At 48.6% G+C, this 27,057-nt stretch overlaps 1 protein-coding gene across 2 annotated transcripts in view; it reads right to left on the bottom strand.

The window, feature by feature from the left end:
* PUDP (pseudouridine 5'-phosphatase) overlaps positions 1–27,057 on the bottom strand; it is an 81,405-nt gene that overhangs the window by 21,351 nt on the left and 32,997 nt on the right. For both annotated transcript variants that reach the window (XM_047075869.1, XM_047075870.1), the window contains exon 2: positions 22,148–22,366. In XM_047075869.1, the coding sequence (XP_046931825.1) occupies positions 22,148–22,366 (219 nt within the window). The remainder of the gene's footprint in view (positions 1–22,147; positions 22,367–27,057) is intronic.

Here is a 27,057-nt window from a genome sequence, read left to right on the forward strand (position 1 = left end):
TAATCAAGTAAAAAGAAGGAAGATCCAAATTTACCAGTTCCAGATATCAGAGGACATCATCACAGATCCTTAAAGTCATTAAAAGTCTTAAAAAATACTATTATGAGCAACTTTGTGCCAATGCATTTAATAACTTAGATGAAATAGAAAGATTCTTGGAAAGATAAAAAGGTCACTCAAGAAGCCAGTAATAACCTGAACAGCCCAATTTGTAGTAGAGAATTCGTAGTTAAAAACCTTCTTGTATCTAGGATTGAATGGCCTCGTTGGTGAACTTACCAAACACTTGAGAAAGAAATAATACCAATTCTGAACAAACTTTTCAGAAAATAGGAGGGAACAGGTCCCAACTCATGTCATGAGACCAAGTACTTCTCTGATACCAGAACGGACAATAGCCAGACAAGAAAAATACACATCCATACATCTCATGTTATAACACCTTCACACTTAAAAACGGTTTCAACCAGTGTTCAAGTCTTTTTTATAGTCAGTGTCTACGCAGTTAGAATACATTAGTTGAAAGTATAAAGATGCCTGAACACTCACCCAATTTGTAACAACTACTGATTAATATCATGGATTAAATCTATTAGCTAAATTTCAATTAAAAACCTTTACTTAACTGATGGATGGCACAAAAGAATGCTCATGATGAAAACATGGCCAATTACAAAACTTTGGATATAGTAATTGAAGGTGAGTATTGTTAATCTTAAAAATAAAACTGCCAGGGGCACCTGGGTGGCTCAGTCATGATCTTGCCGCGCTTGAGTTCGAGCCCCACGTCGGGCTCTGTGCTGACAGCTCGGAGCCTGGAGCCTGCCCCAGATTCTGTGTCTCCCTCTCTCTCTGCCCCTCCCCTGCTAGAACTCTGTCTCTCTCTCAAAAATAAATAAACATTAAAAAAAAATTTTTTTTAATGAGCCACAGCACACTGAGCTCCTTGAAAGTGGCTGAGAAGAGGGTGAAGGGAAGAGACCACAGCCCTTCGGGTGGGACATCACACAAACATGTGTCCTCCTCCTGTTCAATGTTGTCACCTCTCAAACAGCAATGACGTGCTCTCCCTGTGCAGCTGCTGTGTACAGGCGTGCACACGGGGAGTCACACACGTAAAATCAGTGGGGTGACAACTTGACAAGCCTTACAGGAAGTCCCCAAATAAATGCTGGCTACTGTCATCATCATCACCATCACCTAAAGTCTGGGACACAGTCACTAAGAAAGAAAGAAATTCAAATCTCTCTGGGTATATAATTGGCTGACTCCTTAAAAAAACTTTTGTACCCTTTAACCACTGGATGCCAAGTTTCTCTTATTCAGTCACTGCCCCCGAGAAGTCAAAGACTAAAAATGTAAATGGAGTTCTGTCCTGCAGAGAAGCTGGTTAATTAAGTATATAAATGAAATCCAGCTAACAGCTTCTGGCCCATGGTGTGCTTAAGTCGGTTTAAGGGAAAGGCAGAAAGACAGATACCTATTGCTGCGAAGAATCAGCTCTCAAAGGATTAATCTACACAGGGAGAAGTAAGAAATGTGAATTATCAGCAGTCTTGATAGGAAGGACGCTTCACTAAAACTTCATCCTAAAGACCCAAGATCGATGAGAGAAAACACGGATGCTGCCATTAAAATGGATTTGGAAAAGGAAAAATGTAGAAAAGATTGAGAGCTGACATGAGCTCTTTAAAGAATTTCTTTGGAATTCACTGAGATATATCCACGGACACCCTACTACCAGCTCTGGCCTTGCGCGAAGCACTTTACGCTAAACACAAACACCTCCAGTGAGAAGTTAACCACGTGGGGGAGACGAGACTCTACAGAAATGTGCACACCATTAGGAACTGTGGAGTGGGCACTAAGTCTAGATTTGTCTAGAAGGACACCTAGGGGCCAGGCCATACGGTCTGTTGGTGAACGCCAGGTAGCTACCCATAAGCAAAGCAGACCCCAACCCTGTCCTGGGAACAGAGACACGGTGCAGGATTGTGCCCAGCCTAGACCTTCCACACATGTATTCTGTTGACAAGGCATGGCCCCTGCTCACCCCGACCCGCCCACGTGTAAAGGGCTCTCCCAGAAGGTGGCTTTCACAATCGCCTGGAAGGCAAGCAGGCTAACACCTTGATGTTACAGATTAAAGGCCTGGGATTGAGTACAGTGGCTTGACTGCTGGTCCCCAAAAAGATATGTCCAAGTCTTAACCCCAGGTCCCGTGACCTTATTTGAAAACAAACGATCTTCACAGAGATGATGAAGGATGTTGACAATAAGATCATCCCGGATACATCCAGTAGCTACTGTTTTAGTCTGTTTGGGCTGCAACAACACGAGCCCAGACTGGGTGGTTATAAACACACATTTATTTCTCAGACTTCCAGAGGCTGGGCGTCAGGACAGAGGAAGAAGCTAGGCTGACTCCATAGCTGGTGAGGCCTTCTTGGTCCACAGACAATCAGCTTGTCACTGTGTCTTCACAAGGTAGAAGGAGTGAGGTAGCTTTATGGGTCTCTTTTATAAAGGCACTAATCCCATTGGTGAGGGCTCCACCCTCCCGACCTGACCACTTTGTGACAGCCCTACCTGCTAATACCTATATACTGCGGGACTGAGGAATGCAATCTATGAATTTTGTAGGGGGCACAAACATTCAGACCATAGCAACTGTGTCCCCACAAGAGAAGAGGAGAGACAGGGACAAGGCTGTGTGTAGACACATGGAGGGATTGGAGGGACGCAGCCACAAGCCCATCAATGCCTGGAGTCCCCAGAAACAAGGAAGGATCCTCCCCTAAGCCTCAGGAGAGCGTATGGTCCCGCGAAGACCTGATTCTGGATTTCTCACAGTCTCCCGCGCTGTGGGAACACAAATTTCTGTTTTTGTAAGCCACCAAGTTGATGGTCATTTTCTACAGTACCTGCCGGGAGCTAATACACGGACCCAGGGTGGCACAGGCAGTGTAGGAGGCCAGAAACTGGGGACCTGACCCTGAAAAGAGGCGAAATTCACAATCGTGAAAGCGAAAAGATGTGCAGGCGGGGATACTCCAGAAATTGTTACCGGTCAAGCAGAAAGCTCAAGGAAAGAAAACACACAAAGGAACACAGAGCTTCCCAGTTGCTGTCTGTTTCAGTAGCAGAGGCCCCTCCTCTAGCCACCGACTCCAAAGAGGTAGCAAGAGGCAGCCCCCTCCCCGCCCCCCGCGCCTCTAGGGGTCAACCGCTCGCCCCCTCCCCGCCCCCCGCGCCTCTAGGGGTCAACCCCTCCCCCCCTCCAGGGGTCAACAGCAGGGAGGCGTGGAAGGTCCCCGGAGACGGTGGGGCAGTGGTTCTCCACGGGGGTCTCTGACACCTGTCCTCACTCCCAGGAGACAGTTGGCACTGCCTGGACTCTAACCTGACTGATTTTTCTAGTCCAAGCCTCGTGATGAACACCCACAGGCTGTGTGTTCACAGCCCCAGGGGAGACGAACCAGTGGTGACTCACACTGCGCGCACGGCCCTCCCACGGGTGGATTCTAACTCCTTCTATCCTAAGTATAGGGACGGTGACGGAGATGACCGCACCTTCTGTCCTCGTGCCAGGATGCAGCATTTGAGGGACAGGCCGCTTTTGGGTGATGACAATTCCGAGAAGGGCTCTCCTTCCAAGCGATGCTTCACTCTGAACACAGCTCAGGAGCCTGGAATTTCCATCGGCCCCATGCCATATTTGGGCGCACCTGACACCGACTGCCTCACCTACTGCCCAGCGCAAGGCGCCGGTTCCCGAGTGGGGGCACTTTTGCTCGCACCCCTGCTGAGGGGCCTTTGGTCACGGAGACGGGTGTTTGGTTGTCACAACTGAGGAAGGAAGTCCTACCGGCACCCGGTGGGCGGAGACCGGGACGCCGGTCAACGTGGAACAGTGCACGGGACTCCCACCTCTGGACACACGCCCAGAGGTCAGCACCGCTGAGGCCGAGGAGCCCTGCCTTAGCAGGAGAGGCGGAGTCTTGCAAAGTCCAGCTTCTGGGGGGAAGCGGGGCTCTTCCTATGCGTCCAGCATCACAGCAGGCCTGCGGGTCCGGTGAGCAGTGAGAGCCAATGGAGCCGTGTTCCGCTGGCCCAGAGTTCACGGCCCAGAGAGGGATCCGCACGCCAGCAAAGAACAGGGTGATGACGACAGCATGTCATGTCCGCTTCGTCCGCTTTTCCGTAATTGCACCGTCATCCAAGGTCACGCTCCCCGGTCTCAATCCCAGCTTCCCGGTTCCTGCAGGGCCTATGTCCCGTCTGAGAGCTGGCTCACGTAGGAAATGGGATGGCGTTGGGTATCTTCACGACTCAGTTCCAGGCAAGATAAAGTCACCGTTTTGCAGTGAATGGAGCCCCCCCCCCCCGCTGAATTCCCATGTTAAAGCCCAACCCCCCAACGGGGTGATGCTGGAGACAGAGCCTTTGGGAGGCAACTGGGGTTCTATGAGGCCATGAGGTAGATAGAGGCCACAATGGCGTGGTTGGCCTCGTAAGAAGCGCAAGAGACACCGCACCAGAACGGGACCAGGCGAGCACAGACCGTGCACTTGCCACCCCCAGAACGGTGAGAAATAAATGTGTGTGATTTAAGTCCCCTCGTCCACGGGACTTTGATACGGGAGCCTGAGCTAAGACACAAAGGTAGAAACACCGGACGCTGGCTGGGCCCTCAAGTGTTGGAAGTTGCTGGAGAACGACAGCGTCCTTCCTTGAGTCAGCTGGCCAGGGGAGGCCAGTTCTGTCCGTTGTATGGCTCGGATGCGCATTCCCAGGTGACCCAAAGCAACGGGGCTCCCCCGCATCACATTTACAACCCTGTCACCCCACAATAAAGCCCACCAGCCGACGAGGCCTACACAGAGGACTCCCAGTCAGGGCTGCGGGGCGTACCGAGTTGAAGAGTGTCCTCCCCCAAACTCATGTCTCCCTGGCACCTCAGAATGTGACCTTATTTGGAAACAGGGTGTTTGCAGGTGTAACTGATTAAGGGTTTGGGGTGAAGTCATCTTGAATTTACAGGGTGAGCCGTAGGTCCACTGACGGGCATCCTTATAAGACACAGAAACGTGGGGAAGAAGGCCACGGGAAGAGGGAGGCAGACACGGGAGGGGCGGGGCCACAGCCCAGGGGCGCCTGGGGCCCCAGAAGCAGGAAGAGGCAGGAGGGACCCCCCAGCAGAGCCAGACTGGGTACGTGTCAGGTGGACACAGTCAGCAGCAGCAAGCCCTTACCTTGGTGCCTTGCAATGTCGGGGAGTGCAATTTTGTCAGGAGGTGACTCAGGACCCCAGGGAAGAACGTTCTAGCTCCTGCTGGTCGTTGAGGGGAAGGGGCCTCGGAGGGCAGGTGTTCTGCTCCTCGCCAGTGTTCTCCGTGCCCCCCCCCCACCACGTGCTTCATCATTCCCCAGCTGAAGCCTCTCTGCTTTCATAGACACACGGTCGCGTGTTCTGCCCAGGGTAGGGGAGGACGGCACTCTGGACGCACAAAATGGGACAGCAGGTCCAGGGGTCCAGCTACCTTGCACCCAGGATTTCAATGCACCCTGCGGTGCTTTGTGCCCTGTGTTTTATTCCGCCCGCCGTGAAATGTGCATCCAGCCTGCCGCCTATTTTTAAACGGGAAAAGAGTCAAAAGAAGAATGTTCTGGGGACGTGTGACAAGGATTGGAGATTCCAATGTTGGTGTCTACTCAGAAATCTTTGTGGGAGCACAGCCACGCCCGTTCACATCCCTGCTGGCCGTGGCTGCTTTCGGCTCAAAAGGCAGAGCTGAGGAGCGGAGACAAACAGCGCGTGTGGTCTGCAAAGCCAAAAACGCAGACACAGTTTGCCGACCTCTGCTAGACAGCAAATAGGTCAGATGCACGCACGAGAGGAACAAACGGTTGAGACGAAAGACAAGTAAGAGATAAATTTCGTCGTGAAGGAAGTCAGCCAGGCACTGGGATCTGGGTCCCCTGCCTCACACAGGGACGCTACCTGGAGGTATCGGGATTCTTCAAGGGGCCTCACCAGGGAGTTACCATTCTAGAAAATGAACCCACAATTTCAAGGCCTTCTTCCATCATGCATTTAGCTATTTGCTAATTATGCTCAAATTACTGGGGCATTATCAGAGCAAAATGTCAAAACAGTGTGGAGAGTTTAAATATTGATAGTATCTACGTATTTTATATGCTGTAAAATAAAATGTGATATCGAATGGGAAAATATTTACCATACAGGTATAGTAATGTTTATAAATAACTAACATTCAATTCCTGTACTATGCAGTTAAATGTCGCTACGGATACTGGACCATTTACCGCACAGAGAATATTTTATGAATCAGAGGTCTGATATTTCAATGCAACCAGAAAGGGGCAGAACTTTTAAATCTGCAAAACATTTGCTTCATCTTATGAAATTTAGTCTGCAGAAATACCTCACGGGCAAAAATTGTGTATATTAAAATTAAATCACTCTGCTGTACCGACAAGCTTAAAATCTCCATATTAAACTGCCGTTTGCATAGGCTGTGCACAGACCAAGAAAATAAGTTGATTAAAGTTCATACAACCCAGAGGGTATCTGAGTGGGAAGTTGCACATTCTTTTCTGAAACGTGGGGCATTCAGAAAATGTAAGTCAGGTAATAACCGACATTTTGATCACATGCACTCTCCTGCATCTAAACCATCAACTCACAAGGCCACTGCGTTTCGATAATGGAAGGCCTCTGTTCCAGAGATCTTGCCCTCTGCCCTTGCGGCCAGCCCCAAGCCCCACCGGGCCTCGACACAGTCTTCTCTTCCGGCCCATGCGACAAACACTGCTGTTGGTAACTTCTAGGTCACCTGGAAAACTCAGAATCACTGATCTGTGCTTCCGAAACGGAGTAAAGGATATTGTTCTGTGTTGCATAAGGGACAATGGCAGAGCAAGCGGGCCAAGTGCGAGTTCGATGTGAAAACCAAAGGGCACAGGGCGGTCGGTCGTTAAGCGTCTTAGGGGACTCTGTTAGAAAGACTTTATCCTCAGGAGCCCCTTCCGCACAGAAGCGATGACAGGGATCTTCATAGAGACTCTTCGACACGTGTGGTCACAGCCGTGAGTGGTGAATGGAGGACACAGGGAAACGTGTGGTGGCAGTCTATTCTCCTGTGCGTATTTTACCACCTGACTGGAGGTCCTTGGGCCTCTAGCTTTCCACGGATTCCACAGCCTTCCCCAGAAAGATCGCGGAAAGACTGGGACACTCTTTTATCTTTATTGTTTTAAGTTTATTATTTCTTCTGAGAGAGGGTAGCAACAAGGGATGGGCAGAGAGAGAGAGAGGGAGAAGAGAATCGCGAGCAGTCTCCATCCATGCTGTCCGCACAGAGCCATACATGGGGCTCAAACTCACAAACCGTGATCACGACCTGAGCTGAAATCAAGAGTAAGATGCTGAACCGACTGAGCCACCGAGGCACCCCTGGGTCACTCTTTTTGAAAAAGCATACTGAACGTGGATGTTTTCTTACATTTGTTTTAATACTGGAAGAAACTGACCCACTACCGGGCACCCTTTAACAACACGGGGGTGGGGATGCTGAGCCTCACACCGTTAAAAACGCACCCTTAACTTTGACTCTCCCTGAAATTAACTACCAAGAATCGATCAACACATGGTTTGTATGTCATAGATATTACACGCTGTATTCGTACAATAAAGTAGGCTAGAGAAAAGCCAACGTGATTAAGAAAATAATGAAGATCACATTTACAGTGCCATACTGTACTTAACAGAAAGAAACCTGGGTCTAAGTGGAGCTGTGCAGTTCACGGGACAACCGCGTTTCAAAACATTGAAGATCCTGGGGAAAAATCTCATTCTGTGCCTTTGTTTACTTAGTGTAAGTTGCTTAAAGTGTTAACTTTATTTACTAGAAGACGCGTTTAAGGTTGCTGCTTCTGATTTGTCACAACAATATCAATATACAAAAGAGCTATTTAAATAGCCTTTTCTTATAGCCCAAGAGAAAAATATCAGAACAAATGCTGACACCTCACGGAATCCTCATCTCTATTATTGACCTGAATAAGATAAAACTCTAACTTCACTTACACAAGGAAGGGCTAAGAACATGATAAAACCAAATCTAAAATAGTGCATTTAGTTCACTCAAGACGCGCCGCCATAACTGATGGGTCTCGATCACACTCGTGTGGCGACGACCCGAGTCCAGAGGCAAGGAGCTCCCTGTTCACTCTACATCTCTGAACCTGTGGCTCAGCCCCACTCACACATCACAAGATCTGCACACGGCCCATGTCACAGAATCAGTGAACCTGTGGCTCACCCCCACTCATACGACACAAGATTCCCACGGCCCACATCACAGAATCTCTGAACCTGCGGCTCAGCCCCCTGATTCGACGCAAGATTCAAATGTAAAATTGTTGCTGTTCTAGTCTGTGCTCGGAGGAATCTCTGAGTGAGGGAAAAATGAAGTGATTTGCCGTGTCCCTGGGTCTAGTCTGCTGGAAACACAGAGAAAGGCACTGGGTACAGAAGGTGATGCGGGGACCAGTCCCTGACAGGTGGCCCCTTCAACGAGTGAGTCGGAAATGAAGTGCCCAGTGGTGCCATGTTCGAGATTCATCTGAACGCGCCCATGACGCGGAGACTCTCTGTGACATTTATATCAACGTCTACTGTAGTATATGGTTACCGCTGCTTTCTACCTCATCTGTCCAGGAATTTCTGTCTCCACAAAGGGTCTGACTCCACGTGCCTCCTATGACTGGATGCATATTTGTCCATTTGTGACGGGCTCATTTCATTCAGTGTCACGCCCTCAAGGCTCACCCATGTGGTCACAGGTGCCACACGTCCTGCCTTTTTTAAGAGTGAATGCTAGGGGCGCCTGGGTGGCTCACTCGGTTAAGTGTCTGACTTCAGCTCAGGTCATGATCTCACAGTCCGTGAGTTCGAGCCCCGGCGTCGGGCTCTGCACTGACAGCTCAGAGCCTGGAGCCTGCTTCGGATTGTATCTCCCTCTCTCTCTGCCCCTCCCATGCTCATGTTCTCTCTCTGCCTCAAAATAAATAATAACATTAAAAAAAAATGAAAAAAAAAGAGTGAATGCTATATACATCACTATACATAGATCCCTGTATAAACAACATATTCCTTATCCAGTCAATCAACGGACACTTAGTTTGCTTCTACCTTTTATTGCTAAGAAGAGCTGTTTTCAATCTTTAAGCAAGAAATATAATATTTTATATTGTCAAGAAACATTGGAAAACAATCATCAAGGCCCAGTGGAAATATTCTGCCTGTTGTGTGCCGTGTTTCTGAAACAAAAACCATAAAACGATAATGCCTCCCATTCCGTGCGTCTGTCCATGGCATCCCCATGGGTCCGGTCTGCTATAATGGAGCTGTGGAAGTAGGGGCAAACCAGTCGGCCTTGTGGACCTGGCCGCTCATCGGTACGACGCCTCCCACCACCCACACCCGACTTCGCACCTGTGTGGAGAGCATGGGCTCCTAACACGGCCTGAACGTTTCCATGCAACCTCACAGCTCTTGACCCATGCTGCAGGCACCCCCTCCCCCCAGGGGATTTCTTTTATCCATTATGTTATCCTTCCTCACACTGGAAAATCCATGGAAAAACAACCAACACGTGTAAAAACAGAATCTGTACGGCTTTACAGTTTGAGAAAAACATTGACGTCCACAGGCATGTAATATCTAGGATCTCCGAAAAAAAAAGACATGGATCTCATTTTGCTCAATTTAGAATATCTCCTTTACAATTCAGGAAATAACAATGAATGCAATTAGCAGTGTCTGAACATCGAAATGTTAAATCCCAAAGAAGGAGTTATGTCTGTATACAACATCAAATAAGCTGATATTTTTTAAAAAGGCGGGGGGCGGGGTGTGCGGATAAGAACATGAAACGTTTGCTACTTGTACCTGAGCAGCAAAGAGTCTGATTGTAGGGCTTGTCCCCAACCCCTGCCAAGCATACATTTCTGTGGATATGTGCCTAATTATATTTCTTACACAGAAAGGCAGCACCGGATAAGGTGGATGGATTATCATGGTTGTTAGCTTGTGATTTTCCTGTCACTTGAAACGTATGTCCTTTAATTGTGCAATGCTCAACGAATGCACTGGGCCTAGTGAAAACTCTCGGACTCCCAGCTTACCGTGGAAAGCTGGTCTGGCAGTGGAGAATCCGCTAAGCGCCCGCCAACTCCAGCTGCTGCTGGAAGCGTAGACTTTGAAGGCCAAAGCCCTGACAGGTAGGACTTCTCTACATGGCTCGTGCACAACTGAAGGAGGACAGAGCACCACAGGGCGTCACCTTCTCACTGCATTGCACGACAGCCGGCTACCTCGATGTGAGGCCACGGCCACGACATCGGGGAGCACAGGGCCATGGTCGGGAGCTCCATGTGCCGGACTCCGTGCCAGGGTGGAACACCAACCTCCGTAGTCTTTGGGCAAGTAACTTCAATCCTGCGGGCCCCGACGCCACTGCGTGTGAAATGCAGACAGTACAGGGGCCCGGACGCTGACACGCACCCACAGCTGAGCAAACACGGAGGCCCTGACACTGGCCTGTCCTCGAGGCTCAGCGGTGGATACCACTGTAATCGAGGGTGACCAGGAGGAGGGGCTCGGCCACCAACCAGCCGCGACCCACACGGCTTACATCGGGACACGACAGAGGGAGCGTGTTCTGGGGCTTCCCAGGCTCTTGTCCGAGGGAGACACACAGACCCCGTATATGCTCTTCATGAATTACCATATTCCTTTAAGGTGGATGTGAGTGTGAGTGTGTGTTGTGTGTGTGTGTGTGTGTGTGTCTACACACAAACAAAAAGGCATCCTAAGGCCTGGAAGGACACACCCTAATAGGTAACTAAGGAGTAAGGAATAGTCATCACCATGGGGTAGGAGTTATGGGGCTTCTAATTTCTACCCTTTTGTATTATATGAAGCAAGTGTAATTTTTATAATTACAAAAAAAAAACATTAAAAGGCATGACATTCTGACTGTGGCTTGTCATGATGAAGGGACAGGTTCCTACTTCTGCCTGTCTTCTTATTCTCAGAGTGGTAAGTTTCGTATGTGCACAACTATCCTGGGAGTGTCCGTCTGTTCTCACATGCTGTCTGCTGGAGTAACCCAAGAGTCTTGTCACCTGTGCATCATGGGACACTGCCATCCTGCATGGGACTGTGGTCCACTCAGACCTTCTGAGTCCATCTTAGGTCAAGTCGTTCCATCCCGGTCCCGCTCCAGCACACCTCTCCCCTGCCCTCTTCATCATGTCCCATAAACCCAGAAGAACCCCTTTTACCCGCCCTCCCCCCAGCATGGTTTCACTCTGGCACTACTCTTCTTCAAAACTCCCAGCGGTTCCCCACTCTCAGAAGCAGCAAACACGTGAGCAATTAAGGGGCCAAGGACCCGAAGTAACCGAGGGGAAAGCTGTGCCTATTTAGAGCCATGCCCTCCCCCCTCACCCACCCATATCTTCTATGGTCTCCTCACTCGACCTCAAGTTCAAGGGCCTGCCACAAAGCTGCCACTGCTTCAAGAATAATCTGCCTTGGGGCGCCTGGGTGGCTCAGTTGGTTAAGCGTCCGACTTCAGCTCAGGTCACGATCTCACGGTCCGTGAGTTCGAGCCCCGCGTCGGGCTCTGTGCTGACAGCTCAGAGCCTGGAGCCTGTTTCAGATTCTGTGTCTCCCTCTCTCTCTGGCCCTCCCCCGTTCATGCTCTGTCTCTCTCTGTCTCAAAAATAAATAAACGTTTAAAAAAAAATTAAAAAAAAAAAAAGAATAATCTGCCTTATTTTTGTCCATACCCATCCTGAATTTCCTCTTGATGTGAAATTGTATGCTACCATGGGTTTTCTCTTGCATGGATCTGCACGTCCCCTAAATTGACTGCATACCCCAGGGGGAAGGAGAACTTTCCTTTACGTCCCTGAGCACTCACACAGTACTACATGCCTTTGAGGGTTAAGCGAAGAAAAAGGAAACGTATAGGAGGATGGGAAGAGACAGTGCCTTGTGGCCCAGCTCCATGGTGGAAAGCATGTGTAGAAAAGGAGGGAGGGTGTGGACAGGCTTGCTAACAGCCTCGGGCGACTGAGGGTGTGGGGAAAACACACAAGGACGGAAAGGAGGAAAACAAAAGTAGTAAGGGACATAAAGACACAGGAGGAGACAGCCTGGCGGACAAGGAGGAAGGACTTGTGCAGACACGGAACGAGGACCCACACAGTGGTCAGGCGTGCCCGCGTCATGGCTCAGGTGCGTTTCTCTGTGATGCTGAGCAGAGACGGAGACGAGCCAGTCTAAGTTCTCGGCCCTAGAGAGGACCGGCTGCTTCTGCGGGGACGTCCTCACAGGTGATCCCCAGTCTACATGCTGGAACGGTACTCCACAGTGGAAATGCTTTCCCGCAGGGACCTGAGTCCCCGGAACATGTGAGGAACCCACTGGGAGACCAGGGACCGACACCCACCCCGCCCCCAAACACACACCCACCTCAGAGGACACACCTGCTGGCTCCCCCTCCCTCAGCCACCTCTCCCTGGGAAGGAGCCCTGGGCACCACACCATTGTTGCCTGGCCAGTGGACCAGGCTTCTACCTCGTCATTCTGCTCTGTCCCTCTGGGCGATGTCCTAAGGAACAAGGAGGAAAGAGATGTAATGCCAGCAGCTCAGTGCAGTGGGGGCAGAAGGCCCAGAGGAGCAGGGGGCCGGCACTTTCGAGAAGCCCATGTGCGAGGGAGCATTGTGGGCTGACCACGGTGCCTGCATACGGCCCTGTCATATTCCCCTCGTCTGGCCCAGAGGCCATGCCCTGGACTTTACTTGGGAAATCTCAGAGCTGGTGAAAGATCAGGACAACAGGAAGACCTTCTGGAGGATTCCATACCATAAAAGGTGCCTGCTTTCCGTTACAGGTCTTCTCAGCCAAGTTTCGCTTGCTAAATTGTGCCAAAATATTTCACGGATCTAGAAGATTCCATGCATGAAGGAATTTGCTGAAAACAGAATGTAAGGAACCAACAACCCACAGAAAACATAGATGAACCACGTACGTATTTATTTCTTAAATTTTTTACAATTTAAAAGAGCTCTTTTGTCATAAAAAAACGAAGCCCCTGACTAACCGATGGTTTACATTTATTTCACTATTAAGTCATGTAGAAAACACCTACAAAAAGCCTACAAAACTTACTGCTCAAAAGTATTTCCTGCTGGGGACATTCATGGCCCATCTCTTCCGGGAGAGAGACTTCCTTTCAAATTGAACACTGGAGTCTGCTGATGCAAGAAAGAGTCAGGTCCATTCTGCCTGTGTGTTCAAGACACAGGATTTAGCCACATCCTCTACGTAGCTGGGTGGGCACAGGGAAAGACGCACCCCACATCACAATGAGGGGCTGGTTACCCTGGTGATAGGCACAGGGAAAGATACACCCCTGCATCACAATTAGGGGCTGCTGTCCCTGGTGACTGGCCACAGTACACACACCACTGCATCATAATCAGGGGAAGTTTCCCTTGGTGATGGACCCAGGCAAGGACACGCCCCTGCAACACCACTGTGGGTTACTGGCTCAGGTGATGGGCTCCAACGAAGATGTGCCCTGGGATCAAAATCAGGAGCGACGGCCCCAGTGATGGGCCCAGGTGAAGATGTGTGCCCTTTGATTATAATCAGCAACTGTCCCAGGTAATGGGACCCGAAAAAGATGTGCCTTTGGATCATAATCAAGACGTATGGCCCAGGTGACAGGTCCAGGTGAAGATGTGTCCTTGGATTATAAACAGGAATTACCACCCTTGGTGAGGGGCCTGACAAACATGTACCATTGTAATATAATGGGAGATGTTGCCCCAGTTGATGGGACCAGGCAAAGATGTGCCCTTGGACTAAAATCAGGACATACTGCCCCAGTTGAAGGGACCAGGAAAAGATGTGCCTTTGGATCATATTCAGGAGATACTGCCCCTGCTCATGGTCCCAGGCAAGATGGGCCTTTGTATTGTTTCAGTAGCTATGGCCCCTGGTGACAAGTCCAGGCAAAGATATCCCTTTGGATTATAAAAAGGAGCTACTAGTCCCCACGAGATGGGCCAGGAGAAGATGTGCCCTTGGATTATAATCAGGAGCTAATACTGCCCGGGAAATGGGCCAGGAAATGTGCTCTCGGATTATAATCAGAAGGTAATACTGCCCAGAGATGGGCCAGGAGAAGATGTGCCCTTGGATTCTACAACGGAGCTACTAGCCCCCACAAAATGCGCCAGGAGAACATGTGTCCTTGGATTATAATCTGGAGCAACAGGCCCTGCTGATGTGTGTAGACGGAGATGTGCCCTCGGATTATAATTAGGAGCTGCTACTGCCCAGAGATGGGCCAGGAGAAGATGTGCCCTTGGATTATAATTGGGAGTGACAGCCCCTGGTTATGTGTCCAGACGGAGATGTGCCCTCAAATTATAATCAGGACCTACTACTGCCCAGAAGATGGGCCAGAAGATGTTCCCTTGGATTATATAAAGGAGCTACTAGTCCCCACGCGATGGGCCAGGAGAACATGTGTCCTTGGATTATAATCGGGAGCAACAGGCCCTGCTGATGTGTCTAGACGGAGATGTGCCCTTGGATTATAATCAGGACCTACTACTGCCCAGAAGATGGGCCAGGAGAAGATGTGCCCTTGAATTATATAAAGGAGGTACTAGTCCCCATGATATGGGCCAGGAGAACATGTGTCCTTGGATTACAATCGGGAGCCACAGGCCCTGGTGATGTGTCTAGATGGAGATGTGCCCTCGAATTATAATCAGGACCTACTACTGCCCAGAAGATGGGCCAGAAGATGTTCCCTTGGATTATATAAAGGAGCTACTAGTCCCCACGTGATGGGCCAGGAGAACATGTGCCCCTGGATTATAGTCGGGAGCTACAGCCCCCGGTGATGTGTCTAGACAGAGATGTGCCCTTGGATTATAATCAGGAGCTAATACTGCCCGGGAAATGGGCCAGGAGATGTGCTCTCGGATTATAATCAGAAGGTAATACTGCCCAGAGATGGGCCAGGAGAAGATGTGCCCTTCGATTATAATCGGGAGCAACAGCCGCTGGTGATGTGTCTAGACGGAGATGTGCCCTTGGAGTATAATCAGGAGCTACTACTGCCCAGAGATGGGCCAGGAGAAGATGTGCCCTTCGATTATAATCGGGAGCGACAGCCCCTGGTGATGTGTCTAGATGGAGATGTGCACTGGATTATATAAAGGAGCTACTGGTCCCCACAAGATGGGCCAGGAGAAGATGTGCCCTTGGATTATAATCGGGAGCGGCAGCTCCTGGTGATGTGTCTAGACGGAGATGTGAACTGGATTATATAAAGGAGCTCCTGGTCCCCACAAGATGGGCCAGGAGAAGATATGCCCTTGGAGTATAATCGGGAGCGACAGCCCCTGGTGATGTGTCTAGATGGAGATGTGCCCTTGGATTATAATCAGCTACTGCCCCAGGTGATGGGCCAATGTGAAGATGTGCCCCTGGATTATCACAGGAATTACCACCCCTGGAGGTGGGTCTACTGGAAGATGTGCCCTTGGATTATAATCAGCCACAGCCCCTGGTGATGGGTCCAGGTAAAGTTGTGCCCTTGGACTATAATCAGCTACGGCCCCTCGTTGTGGGCCCAGGAAGGACAGGCCCTGCATCATATCAGGATCAGTTTCCTATGCTCTGGGCCCAGGGGGACACACCCCTGCATCATAATCATAGGCTGCTTCCCCTGGCAAGCTGCCATCCATTCCTCCAATTTAACTTGCTAAATACCTGCGTGGGTTGCAGCTCTCACCTTGAAAGCATGAAAAAATGAACACTGGTGAATTCATAATACACCCTCTCGACATGCAGTCTTCTTCTCTAAGAAGCTCAAGGTGACTTCCACAACCCAAAATACCCTACCAGAAAGTACGTTCAGAAAGAGAAGAGATAAAAGTCATCCAGGGCTATGTGACCAGCCACAGTTTAATAATGGGAACAAAGCAGTGAGGGAACAGAACGAACGCTGGGCTCTAGAAAAGGATGGTGGCCACTTTTTCTGAAAATAGTCACAGTACCCACGGCGGCTTCCAGGAGATCAGGTTTCCAGTGCATTCCAGCTTTGGCTCAGGTAAAGGGCTGACGGGTGGGATGCAGGATGGAGAGAAGATGGGGGTGACGTAGAACCTGCCCTACTTGATTATTATTTTTGTGATTGGCACATTACAGAACAGAAACCCTACAGAGACATGTGTTTCCAGATCAGGAGGTTTTCACAGAGGCTCTTCCTTCTTCCTACAGTCAGCAACACTTCTTCCTTCCCGCTTTTCTTCCCCTTCAGAATCAGAGTGATTTTTAACTGTGGTGTTGCACCCTAAGCCTGTCAGATTGTGAAGGTGGCATGTGGACCGCAGTCCCTGCTGTGACCCAGCATCCCAGTGTGCTGTGAGGTTTCTCTTATTGGTGTCATCTTGGCCTTTTCTTTATTGTCGGGAGTCTGCTCATGCTTAGCTCACCTCTCAGTCTGTGTGTGGTGTGGAAATGATCCCAAGATTACAAAGGTGCACTCTGGAATCACTGATCTAAATACATACTCTCATCGGACACGCTAAAGATCAGGGAAGTATACACGAAAGATCCTATATTGGAAAAGTAAGATACGCAAAATCAGGAAATAGGTCCTTCTTAGCATTCTGGCCAAACTACCATGCTAGCTGATGAAGATATCATATCTCCTGGGTATTGCAGTAGAACATATCTCAAGTATGTCTAAGAATATAGGACAAAAATACAAGAAAGAAAAGCCCTTGAAAGGTTTGGGTGGATAAGAAAGAAAAAAGCTATTTGTGTGCTTATACATGACGGTGCTTGGTGTGTTAAACAATGAAAACTAATTCAGGTCAAAAATTAACTGTTCAGACAAATATTTAGCTAAATTAACTAAAAAAAAAAAAAAAACAAAAAAAAACAGAAAAAAACAGAGAAGGCTCAAACAACTAAACTTAGAAATGAAAACAGGAGACATTAAAACCAGTGCCACGGGGCGGGGAGGGGGGGGAAGGGGGTAGGTTTTAAAACAATAATATAAAAAAGTGTATGCCAACAAATTGGGTAACCTAGAAAAAAATGGATAAACTGCTGGAAACAGAGACCCTATCAAGGTCAAATCAAGAAAGAGAAAGCCTGATCAGATATAAAACTAGTACGAATATTCGTTCAGGAATCAGAAACCTCCCAACAAGGAAAGAACCATCACTGGTGAAGTCTACCAAACAATTAAGGAGAAATTAACACCAATACTCCTCAAACTCCTCCAAAAACTGGAAGAGGAGGATACATACGCTCATTCTATGAGACCAACATTACCCTCACAGGAAAACCAGGCAAAAACACTACAAGAAAATTATATACTTATATCTGTAATGAATACTGATGCAGAAATACTCAACAAAATACTAGCAAACTGATTTCAGCAGCATATTAAAAGGATTATACACTATGACCAAGTGGAGCTTATTCCTGGAGTATAAGGGGGTTCAACACACAAAAATCGATGTGATACACCATATTGGCAAAATGAAGGACAAAAGCCATATAAATTGGTATGGAAAATGCATCTGACAAAACTCAATACCTTTCCATCATATAAACAACTCAAACTGGGAAAAAGAAAACTAGGTGTGATAAAACTAAAACTACCTCAACATAACAAAGGCCTTATAAGAAAGCTCACAGCTAACATCATACTTAATTAAAAAAAGGTTGAAAGCTCTTCCTCTGAGATCAGGAACAAGATAATGATGCTTTCTCTTGTCACTTCTATGCATAGTACTAGAAGTCCTAGCCAGAGCAATTAGGCAAGAAAAAGAAACAAGAGGCATCCAAATTGGAAAAAGCAAAGTTATCTTTGTTCACAGATGGCATGATCTTCTTTGTAAAAAAAAAACTAAAGATTCCAAACACACACACAAAACTGTTAGAGCTAATAAACACATTCAACAACATGACAGGAGACAAAAGTCAACATGCAAAAATCAGTTGCATTTCTATACAGTCACTGTGAACAATCTGAAAAGAAATTCAAAACAATTCCCTTTATAATACATCAAAAAAGAATACATTTTTTAAGACTGTGAAAGACTTGTACACTGAAACTATAAATCACTGCTGAAAAAAAGTAAAGACACAAATAATATGACAAACATCCCATGTCATGAAGTAGAAAATCTGATATTGTTAAAATGTCCACACTACCCAAAGCAATATGCAGATTCTAAGCAATCAATACCAAAATCCTACTAACATTTTTTGCATAAATACAGAAATCCATCCTAAAATTTACCTAGACTCTCAAGGACTCTGAATAGCCATAAAAATACTGAAAAGGAAAGGATGCCTGGGTGACTCAGTCAGTTGTGTTGGACTTTGGCTCAGGTCATGATGTCGGGTTCACGAGTTCGAGCCCCGTGTCAGGCTGTGTGCTGACAGCTGGGAGCCTGGAACCTGCTTTGGATTCTGTGTTTCCGTCTCTCTCTGCCCCTCCCTACCTTGCTCGTTCTCTGTCTCTCTCTCTCTCAACAATAAATTGTTTTAAAAAAATTAAAATTAGGGGAGCCTGGGTGGCTCGGTCGGTTAAGCTTCCGACTCTGGCTCAGGTCATGATCTCACGGTCCGTGAGTTCGAGCCCCGCTTCGGGCTCTGTGCTGACAGCTCGGAGCCTGAAGCCTGTTTCGGATTCTGTGTCTCCCTCTCTCTCTGCCCCTCCCCTGTTCGTGCTCTGCCTCTTTCTGTCTCAAAAATAAATAAACGTTAAAAAAAATAAATAATTAAAAATTAAAAAATTAAAATTAAAAAAATACTGAAAAGGAAAAATAAAAGTTGGAGGTTTTGCACTTCTTGATTTGAAAATGTAAAGTTATAACAGTCGAAGCAATGTGGTAGCGCCATACAGACCAACAGAACAGAACAGAAAGCACAGAAATAAACCCTCACACATAGGACTGAATGATGTTCAACAAGATGCATTCATTAGGGAAATGGCGGTCTCTTCAACAAATTTCCACCAAATCGGGAATACGGGCTATCCACATGCAAAAGAATGAAGTCACACCCTTATCCTACATACAAAGACCAACTCAAAATTAAAGACCTAAGTAGAAAATTCTTAGAAGAAAACATGGTAAATGTTTATGACGTTGGATTTTGTAATGATGTCTTGGATAGGACACCAAAAGCACAGCAGTGAGAGCAAACATGGCAAAATGGAACTGCATCAGTCTTAAAAAATTCTGCACATCAGGGGCACCTGGGTGGCTCAGTCGGTTAAGCATCTAACTTCGGCCCAGGTCATGATCTCGTGGTCTGTGGGTTCGAGTCCCGCATCGGGCTCTGTGCTGACAGCTCGGAGCCTGGAGCCTGCTTCGGATTCTGTGTCTCCCTCTCTCTGCAGCTCCTCTGCTCGCACCCTGTCTCTCTCTTTCTCTCTCTCTCAAAAATAAACAAACATTAAAAGAGATTTTTTAATTCTGCACATCAAAGGACACAATCAAGATGGGGAAAAGCGCCACCCAGGAAATAGGAAACGTTAAGAATTTGCAAAGCCATGTATCTGATAAGGGGTTTATCCAGAACACATAGAGGGCTCCTACAACGTAAGAACAACCCAACGTGAACCCTGTTTTAAAAACGAGCACAGGACTAAACAAATATTTCTCCACGGAAGACACGAAAGCAGCCAAAGCCTCTGAGCTGATGCCCTGCATCCGTCATCCTCAGAGACATGCAAATCAAAAGGACAGTGAGTCGATACCTCTCATTTCTTCAGGTGGCTACAAACAACAGCAAGCAAGACCCACAGAAAACAACATGTGTTGGTGAAAATGCAACAGTTGTGGACAGTCGGGAGGGAGGACAGCATGGTACAGCCACTCAGGAAAACAGTCTGGAGGTTCCTCAGGAGACTGACCACGGAACTGCCATAAATCTGCCAATCCCACTTCTGGTTATAGAACCACAAAAACCAAAATCACGGTCTCAGAGAGATAGGTGTACCCCAATGTGCACAGCAGCATTATTTGCAATAGCCACGGAGAGAAAACAACTCAAATGAGCGTCACCAGATGCGTGGATAAACACACACACACACACACACACACAAAAAGGCTGGGGGGGCTGGGGGGAGCGGAAATCCTGTCACATGCTCCAACTTGAAAAAACGGTGAGGACGTCATGCCAAGTTCGAAAAGCCAGTCAGAAAAGGACAAACCCTGTGTGTGTCCTCCTATATGAGGTACCTAGAATACACACAGACGCAAGGCACAGAGACACACAGAACGTAGAATCATGGTTCCAGGGGTGGACGGAGGGCCGAATGGGGACTTCGTGGTTCATGGGGACACAGATTCTGTTCTACAAGATGAAGAAGTTTTAGACATGGCTGCTGGGGACCGTGGCCCAACAGTGTGAACCTACTCAACACCCCCAGACTGGACACTTACAGACGGATGACATGTAACTTTTATCCTGGGTGTCTCTTACCAGGATTAATACAAATGAACTGCCTGGATGTGTTTCATCATTAAGGCTTGTCAGGGTAACTCACTGTGCAAAGTTACAGACGGTGCGTATGACAGAGCTTGTACCCACGCCTGAGGGTCAGATATATGTGTCACCCAAGCAAAGCCCACGTGGTTACTATGTGACACATCACTGGGATTAGCACAGCCTTACAGGAAATTCTCTAGTTCCAGGGAATAGTCAATTTGCACTTTTGGATATATGTATAAATATTAAAAAAAAAAATATTAAAAAAAAAATCGCATTCCATCGATACAATTTTAAACCCAAAATTACTGCAGTAACTACAATTTTTTTTCCTGCCCTCATATCAGGTCTTCCAAAGATGGAGTGTTCACCTTTCTTTCTGGAAGACTCTTAAAAGAGCACTCCATTTTTAAGCATCTTTCAGCCCTGTAATCTAGAACATTCTTGACCTTCTCACTTTGAGCAAGAAACAGCAGGCAATTCAGTTTTGATCGATCCTTAGCTAACAAGCCCCAAGGGAGAAAAGTCATCTTTGCTTTCAAAGGAAAACAAGTAAAGAAAGGGGTGAAGGGCATAGAAACAGACATGTTGAAAATGAATTATGCCTTTAACTTAAAAAAAAAAAATTAAGCTTCTTGGGCGAGATTTAGCTGGTTTAGCATCAATTTGCTAAAGTTTAAATATTCACTGAAACAATCCTGTACCTGGTTTTGAACAGGAAAAGGCAAGGCTACCTACTAAACTCTGAAGCAATCCTGTCTTGAATATAATCTTAGATAATATTGAAATACGGGAGCCTGGGTGTCTCAGCCAGTTAGGTGTCTGACTTTGGCTCAGGTCATGATCTCACGGTTTGTGGGTTTGAACCCCGCGTCGGGCTCTGTGCTGACAGCTCAGAGCCTGGAGCCTGCTTCGGACTCTGTGTCTCCCTCTCTATACCCCTCCCCCGCTCACACTCTGTCTCTCTCTCTCTCAAAAATAAATCAGCATTAAAAAAATTATTTAAAAAAAAAGGTACAGGGGTGCCTGGGTGGCTCAGTGGGTTGAGCTTCCGGATTCAGCTCAGGTCATGATCCCGCGGTCGGTGAGTTCGAGCCCCGCGTCGGGCTCTGTGCTGACAGCTCAGAGCCTGGAGCCTGCTTGGGATCCTGTGTCTCCCTGAGCTTCCCTTGCTTCCGTGCTCTCTCTCCCTCAAAAATAAATAAATATTAAAAAAAAAAAAAAGAAACAAATACTGTTCAAACATTTTTGAACCTCAAAAAGGGAATGTATGTTATTTTTAAAAGCCCCTAAAAAGACAAGATGGAATCGTAGCACGTGATTGAGCAAACTCTCTCCAGACGACCCGTGAGCCTCAAACAAGAAGAGCTATTTCTGAGAAGGTCTGGGGACAGAAGTCGTCACTACCCAAGGCCTGCACTGGCCGCCATCTGTGACTTACAACGACACTGGGAACGCGCACACATGTAACCCCGTAGCTGGGAGCGGGCGGTACCTGGCATCAGGGCGGCCGTGGAGAACACCTCTTTCAACTTCGTCTGGCTTTCCTCCAGCAGCTCCTCTCTGGTCATCGGGAGCTGCAGGACGTCTATTATGATCTGTGCCGCCTCTGATGCCTTCTTCCCCATAACAAGGGACTTGACGTCCCAACTGTATTTCTTTCCGTAGCGATCACATATTTCTTGGAACACCACCGAATACAGCCGTTCGGTATCTGCAGGAACAAAGACACGGCAATGCTTAGGGTGCGTGCTGCGTGAACACGGACTCTATCAGATAAACATGTGGGGTGCAGCGTAGGCCAGCAATGTGGAGTGATACGGAAGTGCTGAAAACCGCACAGGTCATGCCGCGGGAGCAAAGGCCTGGCCGCCTGCTGTCTGTTTGCTGGAGCGTCTTTGCAGCCGTGATCTGGAAAGTGACAACACGGGAATGGAAGTAAGCCCTCGTTGTGGTTAAATGGTCTCAGACATAAACGTGTGTGTATTTGAGCCGAAATGTGCACATGGGGTGGTGACATCTGTGTGCTATCACGTGACACCGTCCCTGGGACTGAAGCTGCCTCTAGAGGGCAGAACATGACGGTTGTGTGAACGGCCCTCTGCAGGGGGGAGACACGTCCACTGTCCCTGGGTCTGTCCTCACTGCAGGGGCGCCTGGCCATGGGGGCCACTGAGAAGCTCCCGCATGAGAACGGAATAGCCTGTACAGGCCCATGTTTCCCCTCCGTTCTCACACTGCACGTCTCAGCGCTTCTGACGCCTGCTGTGTGCGTGGGTGTGGAGGGGGTCTTTCCCACAGCACACAAGTCCGTGACACGAGCCGGGATCCCACAGTTCAACTCAATTCGGACAGCGTATACAGAGGCAGGTCCCACAGGTAACGGGCAGTCCCAAAGTGCAAGGACACAGCAGCTCACACCAGTCAGACTGGCTGTCACCAAAAATGTTAACAAGTGTTGGTGAAGATGTGGAGAAAACAGAACCCTCGTGCACCATTGGTGGGAATGCAAACTGGTGCAGCCACTGTGGAAAACAGTATGGAGGTTCTTAAAAAAGGACAGGATGTCTACACAGTCCAGCAATCCTACTTGTGAGTATTAATCTGAAAAAATAAAAATGCTAGTTCAAAACAACATCTGTACCCCTATGTTCACTGCAGCATTATTTACAACAGCCACGATACAGAAGCAGCCTAAGTGCCCATCTGTACCTGAATGGGTAGAGATGTGGCATACATAACAAAATACTTCCTGGCCATCAAAAAGAAGGAGGAGGAGGAGGAGGTGGAGGAGGAGGAGGAGGAGGAGGAGAAGGAGGGGGAGAAAGAGAAGAAGAAGGAGAAGAAAACCAAGAAGAGGGGTGCCTGGGTGGCTCAGTCGGTGAAGCGGCCGACTTCAGCTCAGATCATGATCTCGCGGTCCGTGAGTTCGAGCCCCGCGTCGGGCTGTGTGCTGACAGCTCAGAGCCTGGAACCTGTTGCAGATTCTGTTTCCCTCTCTCTCTCTGCCCCTCCCCTGCTCACACTCTTGTCTCTCTCTCTCTCTCAAAAATAAACACTAAAAAATTAACCCAAAAAAAGAAGAAATCTTGCCATTTGCGAAAACATGGACAGAGTACATGGTGTTATGCAAAGTCAGACAAAGACAGATATTATAGAATTTCCTTTACATGTGGAATTTCGGAAAGACAAAGAAAACAAAGGAAACAGACTCTTAAATACAGAGAACAGAGGGGCGCCTGGATGGGTCAGTCAGTTAAGGGTCTGCCTGCTGATTTCAGCTCAGGTCATGATCCCACAGTTCGTGGGATCGACCCCTGTGTCAGGCACTGTGCCCACAGCGCAGAGCCTGCTTGGGATTCTCTCTTTCTGTCTCTGCCTGACTGTGCCCTACTCTCTGTCTCTGTCTCTCTCTCAAAAAAAATAAATATTTACAAAAATTTAAATACAGAGAACAAACTGGTGGTCACCAGACAGGAGATGGGTGGAGTGAAACAGATGAAGAGGGTTCAGAGGTAGAAAGTTCAGTTATGAGATAGACAAGTGGTCCCACATGGGGAATACAGTCAAACATCGTGTAATAACTGCATGGTGATAGATGGAAACTGCACCTATCGTGGGGATCATTTTGTAATAGATAAAAATATAGAATCACTATGATGTACACCTGAAACTAACAGGACAGACATTGTGCATTCAACCGAAACTAACAGGACATTGTGTATTCCCCAAAACTAACAGCACATTGTGTACTGGTTGTATTTAAAAGAGAAGGGGCTCAGTCCCACAAGCCTGTCCCCAACCCCGATCTCAATGCCAATCCCAAGTCTCTGTGGTCACCTGTGCTTCCAACCAAGCTGCTATAGATGGGAGGGTCCCATGACCCCCTCTTGGGTTCCACTGATTTGCTCCCAGAGCTCAGGAAAACAGTTTACTTACTGCTCCCCGGTGTATTGTGAAAGGATATGACAAAGGACACATAGGAACATCCACAAGGACCAGATGTGTAGGGCCAGGTGTGCAGGGAAGGGCGTGGAGCTCCCCCCGTCCTCCAGTGTGCCATTCTCCTGGCCCCTTGACGTGCTCAACAGTCGAGAACCTCTCAGGACATGCGTACTCGGGATTGCGGTGAAGCCTTCATGAGGGACGCATGACGTATCAACTCCTCTGCCAGCCCTGGTCCCCTGACTGCACAATGGGGATGCAATCAAAGCTCCGAGGTTGCCAGCGTGGGTTGGACTTTCTGCTGACCAGCCTCCCATGCAGGAGCCCACCCAGGATTGTCTCCATAGAGCAGAAGATGCTCCTGTCACCCAGGGAACAACAAGGAATGTAGGAGCTATGTGAGGAAGCAGGCTCAGAGACCAAACACTAGAAACAAAGATGCTCCAGGGGCACCTGGGTGGCTCAGTCGGTTGGGCGTCCGACTTCGGCTCAGGTCATGATCTCACAGTTCATGGAGTTCAAGCCCCGCGTCGGGCTCTGTGCTGACAGCTCGGAGCCCGGAGCCTGCTTCCGATTCTGTCTCCTCTCTCTGCCCCTCCCCTGCTCGTGCTGTCTCTCCAAAATAAATAAACATTTTAAAAAATTTAAAGAACAAAGATACGCCTAGTGATCTTATTAGTTAGGACGTTTCGGGGGCTTTAGAAACCCAGTGCCCGTACCTGGGAGCAGAGAGCAGTACATATATTTCCCATTATTTCATGAGGGTATATCATGTCATGGTGAAAGGCCAGTCCGGGAATTAGATCCTGGGTGTGGAGTTTTTACCAGTGAAGCCTCAGACAACTGAGCATCCCGGGGCCTCTTGAGGTTAACAAGCGTTGAAGTGTATGACTGGTAATAATTATAGTGTTACCGCTAACACGTACTATATTGTAAATTAGACACAGCATGATAAATGGTACTTGCTCCATTTATACTTATCTACGCTTATGTCCTTACACGTTGAATAATTGCATAGTGTTAATAGTAGTGATACTAGGGGCGCCCGGGTGGCTCAGTCGGTTGAGCGTCAGGCTTGGGCCCAGGTCATGATCTCGTGGTTCATGAGTTCCAGCCCTGCATCAGGCTCTGTGCGGACAGCTCGGGGTCTGGAACCTGCTTTGGATTCTGTGTCTCCCTCTCTCGCTGCCCTTCCCCCACTCCGGCTCTGTCTCTCTCTCAAAAACGCACAAACACTTAAACAAAAGCCAACACTATCTGCGTCTCAGGGAGGGCTCCTTAATGCTGGAGCGTCATCCCTGTGTCCACGGTGGACCCGGGTAGAAAGGTCAGGTAACGCCTCTGCGGCCGGCCGGAACACAGCATTTCCGGCGCACGGTGGCCCCTGCGATCTCGTGAACGTCTGGCAAAGGCAAGCACCGGGGGGGCAGGGACGCCACAGGCGGCCGCGTGCGTTTTGGAGACGCCGAGCCCAGGTGCCCAGAGGAAAGCAGAGTTTGCAGGGAGGCCTACACAGCACGTCGTCGTCTGCTTGGGAGCCAGCATCTGCAAACCTAGCACCCGCGGCGGTGAGGAAAATGGGGAGAGGGAGAGGTCTGTGCGTGGCCGTGCTGGAACGCAGGACTCAATACACACATCTAGACCCAGGTATGTTCACACGCGTGTGCACATACGCGCGCCCAGCCGTACACACGTCTTGACGTACGTACCTTCGCGCGCGTGTTCACGTACGTGCGTCTGGCTGTACACACGCCTAGACGTACACACGTTCACACATCTAGACGTACGTACGTTCGTGCGCGTGTTCACGTACAAGCACCCAGCCGTGCACACGTCTAGACGTACATACGTTCGCACACGTGCTCACGTACATGCACATACGTACACACATCTAGACTTACGTACATTCGCACGCGTGTTCACACACACGTTCGCACGCGTGTTCACACACACGTACGCACGCCCAGCCGTACACACGTCGAGACGTACGTACGTTCACGCACGTGTTCACGTATACGTACGTGCGCACAGCCGTACACACGTCTAGACGGACGGACATTCGCGCGTGTTTACGCACACGTACGCACGGCCCGCAGTACACACGAGATGTACGTACGTTCGCGTGCGTCTTCATACACACGTACGCGCGCCCAGCCGTACACACATCGAGATGTATGTACGTTCACGCGCGTGTTCACGCACATGTACGCGCGCACAGCCGTACACACATCGAGACGTACGTACGTTCGCACGCGTGTTCACGCACACATTCGTGTTCAAACGCAAGGCTGCGCAGGAGGGAAGAAGGGGCAGAAGCGGGCCGAAAGATGCGGGTCCTGCTCGGGGTGCCTGGGTAAAGCAAGTAGATGACAATGAAGAGGAGAGCGCGGAGGAAATAATAATCCCCAAGCCGGAAACGACACGGTGGCCTCCGAAAACACTTTCAGCAGTGTGCACTTA

The sequence above is a fragment of the Lynx rufus genome, unplaced genomic scaffold (assembly GCF_022079265.1).
Source record: "Lynx rufus isolate CCGP_SWC_20201006 ecotype Redwood Valley unplaced genomic scaffold, mLynRuf1.p SCAF_14, whole genome shotgun sequence".
NCBI classification, from domain to species: Eukaryota; Metazoa; Chordata; class Mammalia; order Carnivora; family Felidae; genus Lynx; species Lynx rufus.